At 35.2% G+C, this 7,783-nt stretch overlaps 1 protein-coding gene across 2 annotated transcripts in view; it reads left to right on the plus strand.

Moving 5' to 3' along the window:
* Positions 1–7,546, plus strand: part of PLCL2 (phospholipase C like 2) — a 211,649-nt gene extending 204,103 nt beyond the window's left edge. For both annotated transcript variants that reach the window (XM_031940317.1, XM_031940318.1), the window contains exon 7: positions 6,616–7,546. In XM_031940317.1, coding sequence (XP_031796177.1) covers positions 6,616–6,798 — 183 coding nt within the window. In that variant the 3' untranslated portion in view covers positions 6,799–7,546. The remainder of the gene's footprint in view (positions 1–6,615) is intronic.
* The last annotated feature ends 237 nt before the right edge of the window (positions 7,547–7,783 follow it).

Here is a 7,783-nt window from a genome sequence, read left to right on the forward strand (position 1 = left end):
GTTTTCTACCTGATCCCATGAATCATTATTACTTATGCAAAGCTTAGCCTTGAGAAGAGGCAATGGGAAAAAATTGTCTAAGGGGTAAATGAAATAGGGAATTTAGATACTGAGTCTTAAATAGATATCATCCCATTAAAAATGCATGTTATCGTTTTGCAAAGTGAAAAAAGCAGCCGTTCCAGCCACACTGGGGGTGCACACTTTGCATATATAATTGACTGCCATTTCTAATTTTGACATTCAGTTGTTGACAGTCTGATTTGAAAGGGCTGAATGAATCTCATTTTAACTTGTCATCCTCTGGACTTTCAGGGAACAGAACAAGTATTCAACCATTTCTTTTCTAATCTAAGATAAATAGCCTTTCTTCTCAGTGCATCACATTCCAAGGGTTCTGATGAAATTAAGCCTTCCTAGCCATTTGTTATTATTGTTGTTTTCAAATATTGTTTCATTCTTTCCTCATTATTCTTACTCCTAACTCATACATATTCAGTAGATGCCCTTTTCGGCATCATTTTGTCAAGAATGTTATTGAATATTATCAGTTTCCAACTTCAGCACCCTCACCCACTTACTGATTTTGTGTCTCATCTTGGCTAATTTACATAATGTTCTTGTTGAGCTCAAACATCAACATTTAAACAGGAACATCATAGATATGATTCAAATCTCCCATTTTGAATTCTCTCTCATAGTCATAATGTTTGGGACTGACCCCGTTTCTGCTTATAAAAAAATAAACAATTTCATTTGAATCTGAGGCCTTTGAGAATAAAATTTCCCATTTGTTCTCCCTCACAGTCTCCTTTTGATATCAATTTCAAGTGCAATTTCAAGCAATTACTCAAAAAATATTGTCTTTATTAAGTATCTACTATGTGCCAGGCACTGTGCTAGCGTTACAAATGAAAAAGAAATATCCCTCACCCTCAAGGAGCTTACACTCTGGCTAGGGAGAAAGCATGTACGTGCAGTGCCCCCTCCAGAGCTATTTTTCCCAATGTAGCCTGAAGTATATGAGGGGCACTGACTGCTTTTAAAAGAAATCATGAGAATCTAGGGTGTTTTTTAGTATTGTTCATGGGCCCCCCTCAGGCATGCTCTCCAAAATTAATTAATATTTACCAGCTCCCTCATATTTTTTTTAATTTAAGAAATTTATAGAGAACACAAGGTTTTGTAAGGGTGAATGTTGAAAACTGTCTTTGCATGTATTTTGAAAAATAAAAAGCTTTTATTTAAAAAAACTTACAGATTATCCCTCATCCATGAGAGAGATCTGTTGTAACAAAATAAAACAAATGAATAAAACTAACAGCACAATGACCTCATTTAAAAGTGCATACTGTGTTCAAAATGTCTAGTGCTTTCTCTTTTCTATTTTTTAATTAATAGAATGCTTTTTTTTTCTCTCCCTTCTACTCCATTAAAAAAGAAAAGAAAAAAACAACTTCCAGTAACATGTGTAGTCAAGCAAACAAATTCCCTTTTTGGCTGAATATAAAGTTATATTTCTCATTCTGAACAAAGCGAGAATAACATGTTTTATTCTTGGTCCTCTGGAATCATGGATGATCATTTGTTTTTAAATTAATTTGTCATTGTAGTGTTGCTGAACAAATTATTCTCTCATTTTTGCCAGTTCATAAAAGCTTTTAGAATTCTTTGTTTTTGTAACATTGATATGATATAAATTACAGCTAGACAAGTCCTCCCATGTTTCCTCATTTCTTATAGCATAGTAGCACTCCATCACCTTCTGACTGACATTCATATACCACAACTTAATTCAATCATTCCTACACTAATGCTCATCCCTTTAGTGTCCCACTTTTTGCTACCACAAAAAGAGTTGCTATAAATATTTTTGTACTTTTAAGAACTTTTGTTATTTCTTCGATCTCTTTGGATATAGACTTTGCAATGGTAGAGTTGAGTCAAAGAATGTGCACTGTTTAGTAACATTTTGAATATTATTTTAAATTGTTTCCCAGAATGACTACACCTATTCATGGGTCAACCAACAGTGCATCAATGCACCTATTTTCTCATAGCCCCTTCAATATCTAAGTTTTCCTTTTTTTGTCATCTTTTTCAAACTAATAAAAGGTTGAATACCAGAATTTTTTAATGTATATTTCTGTAATTAGTAGTAATTTGGAGCATTTTTTCCATAGGGCTATAAATAGTTTGTATTTCTTCCCTTGAGAACTGTAGTTATATTCTTTGATCATTTATCAGTTGGGAAATGGCTCTTATTCTTATAAATTTGAATTTGCTCCTTGTACGTTTTGGAATTTGCAAAGATTTTTTCCCCAATTATTTTTCATTTAATTTTTTGGGATGTTTGTTCAAAAACTTTTTTGATATTATGTAATCATAGTTATCTGCTTTATCTTCTATGATCTTTTACCTTTTTTGGTCACAAACTTTGCTTCCTTGAGTAGAGCTGATAGGTCATTTTTTCTATTTTTCTCTAATTTCTTCAGGCAGATGACTTTTATATCTAGGTCACATATGCATTGACATATGAGGTATTAGCCTAAATCTATTTTTTCCATGCTGCTGTCTAATTTTCCTAGCACTTTTTAATCAAATCGTGAATCCTTATCCCAGTGGCCGAGGTCTTTACATGTATATGTGTATATATACACACACAAACATATATATATATATATGCATACATACACATACATACGAGATATTTTATATATAAATACATATATATCAAATACTTAGATACTAGATTTGCTTTTGTATATGTGTATTCATTCTTTCATTGATTAATCACTATATATTTTTAACCAATACCGAGCTGTTTTGAGAATTACCGCTTTGTAGAATAGTTTGAAATCTGATGTTACTGCTCCTCCCCATTTATTTCCACTTTTCATTATTTCCTTTGAGATTCTTGATCATTTTGTCTCTGTATGAATTTTGTTATTATAATTTTTAGTTCTATGAAGTAATCCTTTAGTAGTTTGATTTGTATGATATTGAATAAGTAATTTAGTGAGTATTGTCATTTTATTGAATTCCTACTCATGGACAAATAATATTTTTCTAATTATTTAGGTCTGTCTTTATTTCTTTAAACAGTGGTTTGTAGTTGTATTTACATAGTTCTCCTCTGTATCATTAGAGATAGACTTCAAAGCATTTTATACTTACTATAGTGATTTTAAATGGAATTTCTCATCTTGCTAGTTCTAATTGGTATTATGTAGAAATGATGATATTTGTGTAGATTTATTTTGGATCTTTCAAATTTGCTGAAGTTATTATTTCCATTAATTTTTAGCATATTCTTTAGTTCATATCATCTGATCAAATCTCATTGAATAAATTAACGTATACAAAAAGCTTTGCAAATCTTAAAGCACTATGTAAATGTATCATTTCTATTATTACTATTATTTATGAAAGTTGCTAATTTTGCTACTTCTTTATCTATCGTTATTTCTTGAATTTCTATTTCTTCTCTCATTCCCAGTATTTTTAGAAATATTATAAATAGAAGTGGACATCATAAATTTGCCACTGATTTTTTTAGGGGAAAAGTTTCTAGTTTATCTCCCATATATTTAATAAATAGTGATTTTTGTTTTAGTGATATTTATTTATCACTTGAAGGAAAGATTCACTTATCTCTGTGTTCTAATGTTTGTTTTTAACAGAAATGGGTGTTACATTTTTTAATAAGCTTTTTCAGTGTCTATTGATAGAAGCATATGATTTTTGTTTATTTTGTTATGAATATAGTGAATTAGACTAATAGTTTTTCAAATATTCAACCAGTTTTGCATTCCTAGTACAGAGCCAGGGCACAGTCTGTGTAAGCGGAGAAAACGATTGTCATTGAATAATGATGTCTGGACTTAACCTTGAGCTTAATTGATATTTCTCTTTAGTTACAAGTTATGTTGGGCAAAAGCCATTATTATTTTTCTAACTATTAAAAATGCATTTTTTGTGTTATTAATGTTGGGGGAAGAATTTAAAACTGTCTTCAAATCGAGCATCCATTTAGTGAAATTTGTAGATATCTTGCATTGGTTTTGAAATCTGAATGAAGTTTTTAAATTAACATGTTCAGTGGATAGCAAAATAAAAAAGAAAACGAATAAAAGGAAAGCAGTATCCAACCAAACTAAGCCAGAGAATGGAGGTCTTTTTATAGTCACTAATTAAAGGACTCTGTATATGACAGGAAAATCAGAAATGGCAAGTGGTAAATAGCTCACCACTGTGTGCATTCAACTCTCCCAGCAGCTTAAAATGGCCCTGCAATTTGTCCCCCTAGGAACCAAAACTCAGTTCTCCTGCAGCTGGTTACCAGGGAGGGGAAACTGAGGATTATGTAATTGTTACCTGTCCCTATCCTTTGCAGCTGGCTCTGTGCATTGGATATCAGGTCAATAGAAGGATTTTAAGGGACTTAAGAAGGATAAAGGACTTAAGAAAGGACCACCTAAAGCGACTCCAGTGTAAAGGATCTCTGATTCTTCCACAAATCCAATTTAGGGGAAAGCCATAATGTTTGAAGGGAAAAGGAAGGGATTGTTCCAGGAAAGGGAAAGGAAAGGAATGAAGGTTGTAAAGAAAATCAAAGACTATTGTTATTATTATTATTATTATCTATAAAAGATGGTAATTTTGCTATTACTTTACCTACTGTTATTCCCTAAATTTCTATTTCTTCCTTTATTGCTTGAACCAGCATTTTTAGTATTAGATCAAATAGAAATGGACATCATAAATTTGTCCCCGATTGTTTTTGGAAAGAATTCTAGGAAAATAATAAGAAAAGGGAAGGAAATAACCAATTGAAGAAGTAAATGAAGCAAAAATTAAAGTAATGATGTCCATTAAGGGACAGTCCATTAAGAGGGACAGTATGAGTAAAAAAAACACTGGTTAGGAAGCAAGGAAAGGAGGAAAAGTGCCAAGAGGAGAGAAACAGAAAGTGTGGTTCTGAGGAAAGTCAGCTTTTCCATTCACTAATATGACTATTTACTGACTAATGTCCATTAATGAATGTAAATAGTAACTCTAAAACCCTAAATTGGTGATTATAAATAGGAACTATAAATAAACCTCATCTAGGGCATATATGGCTAGAGAGGGAGGGGGACCAGTAAGGTAGTGAGACCAAGGCATAAGCAGGGCCATCCCGGCCTTCTACAGAAGTATGAAACTTTAAGATGGCCAGAAAGCCTGGGAGGCAGAGCCTAGCCAAGCCCTGGAGCCAAGGAGAGAGGGTCCACAGCCCCGTGGTGAGCCCCCACTGGTGGGGACCCATTGGATCATCTGCAAGTGGATGACCCAGCCTAGGGACTCAAGGGGAGCGGGTCCAGCCTCCTGTCCCGATCAGGAGTGCCAACAGCTTCCAGCCCCTTAGGTAGATGCTACACGAGGAGCGTGTGGAAGCCACAGACAATAGATGGAGAAGATAAAGAGGGGCGATAATCTCCACAGGCAGCATGGTGCAGGGGTTAATTATATTGTACTTAAGAGCAAGGAAGGTCTCCTTCAGATAATTGTTAAATAACTTGTCTGGTGTCATGGAGTTAACTTCTCAGAAGCTGCTTCTTCGTCTATAAAAAGGAGATTAATTATAGCACCTTCAAGTCTAATGTTGAAGATCAAATGAGATAATGTATGTAGTAAAGCACTCTGTGAGCCAGAAGGTGTTAAACATTGATCATCTTTATTATTGTCTTATTACCAGTAGAATTTCCATCAATACTGATAAGATGACATACCTTATTTTTCTTTTCATTGTGGACCTCTTTAGCAGGCTAATAGAACTTATAGGCAGTCCCCATCAAAGTTTTATATTTCAAAATATATAAAAATAAAATTGTGGGATTACAAAGGAAACCAATTATATTGAAATAGAATTGCCAAAATATTTTAGAACCCTCTACTAAAAGATAAATTAATATAAATTTTACAGACTAATTTTCAGCAACTTCATTTTCTCACAATTCACTGAACCCTTTTACCACCATCATCCCCATACCAAAAATTGAAATTTATGTGTTTTAGTGAATCTTTGAGATGAGCAAAGAGAAGATTTAGGCCTTAACCCCCCCCCCCCCCGTCCTTGCTAAGCCATGTCCTCAGGGAGCCTTACTGTCCTGTTGGGTCATAAAAAGCCTAAATATTTGGTTATGAAATATTTCCCAGGGCATAAAATGATGAGTAACAACTCTTAATCTTTGGGGGAAAGCTCTTATTGGCTTCAAAAAGTAAATTTTAAAAGAAAGAAAAATGGAGGGGGGAGAAGATGAGAAATAATGCAAGAGAGAAAAGTGAGAGTGCGAAAGGTCAGGGAATGATATATGTGGGGAGAGTTTTCTTCCCAGACAGATTACATCTTTATTTCCCAGACTTCTTCAGAAGTGCTATTAAAAAACAGTTTGGGAAAAAACAGACTCCTGTTTTCTGGAAGTTCATCCAACCGTTTGGATGCAATGCCAAGGAGAAAGAAATATAGAATCTCCCTACCTCAAAATATTTTGGTTACAGCGGACGAGCTGCCTGCTTTTCAGGCTGCAGTTGCAGAAAGGCCCGTAATGAATATCTTTGCTTTTGTACTTCCAGGGGCAAGCTGATCTTCTGAAATATGCTAAAAACGAGACCTTGGAGAACCTGAAACAAATCCATTATGCTGCTGTCTCCTGTGGACTGAATAAACCGGGCACTGAAAACGCAGACTCGGCGCCCAAGACAAGGAGGAGCCTGGAGGTCATCCCGGAAAAAGCCAGCGACGAGAACGGAGAATGAGGGAGCACTCGCCCAGTCATTATGGAGTTTATAACTCTAGGACCAACTGTAGGCGCTCGGGACAGGCCCTGGCTTTGCACTCCCTAAGGACAATGCTGTTTGGAATTTTAAAGCACAATCGGAATATCTCATTACAGTCTATTACAACTGTGAATGTACGTAGCAATTCTGCGTGTGAAGGCGAATAAATTGTTTCAAAAGAAATTATGTTACTGGCCAAAATATGCTATATTTGTGTAACAGATGTCATAATTCAGTAACAGTGCAAAGAACAGATCATTCATCATAGTTCCATTGAGAAACAAACTCGTTTTTCTCGAACAAAGCAATTACAGTTGGTGTGGCTTGACAAATGGTGTTGGGGAGGGGGGTAGAGCCGACACATTCTTCTGGATGTGTGATTTTCTGCTGATCCGAGGTATTAGGGGGACAGACGATTTGGGGGGATGCTTGCTGAGCCATAATTAAAAAGGAGAATGTAATTGGACAGTGCTCGCTGAAATCCCAGGGCACTCTGGGAGACCCCGCGGGGTACGAGGAAGACAAATGATCCCATCCCTCAAGCCTCTGTCTAAGACACGTGTGATTTCTGCCAGAGCATTTCTGCAAACTTGTCTATCGAACATACAAGTGATCAAACTGCAAGCAACACATTGTAAATAGTTTTTCATTGTGTGAAGTGATGTGTTCACATTAAAAAAAAAGTTTTATGATATTTCTCCCATACCAGTAAAAGCTTTTAACTAAATTTTCACTTTTTTATTTATTTTCTAGTTATAAAAAAAAAAGACTTTAAAGAGACTTGTTTAGAGCGATGAGGAATCCATTGATTAGCCAAGATTCCACAGCCAGGATATGTCAAAGGCAGGACACAAATGCAGATATTCCTAGGTTCTAGGGCCAGCTCTTCATCTAACGTACTACTTTTTTTTTTGGGGGGGGGGAATCAGAGTTAAGGGACGTGCCCAGGGTCACGCAGCTAATA

This window comes from Sarcophilus harrisii, chromosome 5 (assembly GCF_902635505.1).
Source record: "Sarcophilus harrisii chromosome 5, mSarHar1.11, whole genome shotgun sequence".
In the NCBI taxonomy this organism is placed as follows: domain Eukaryota; kingdom Metazoa; phylum Chordata; class Mammalia; order Dasyuromorphia; family Dasyuridae; genus Sarcophilus; species Sarcophilus harrisii.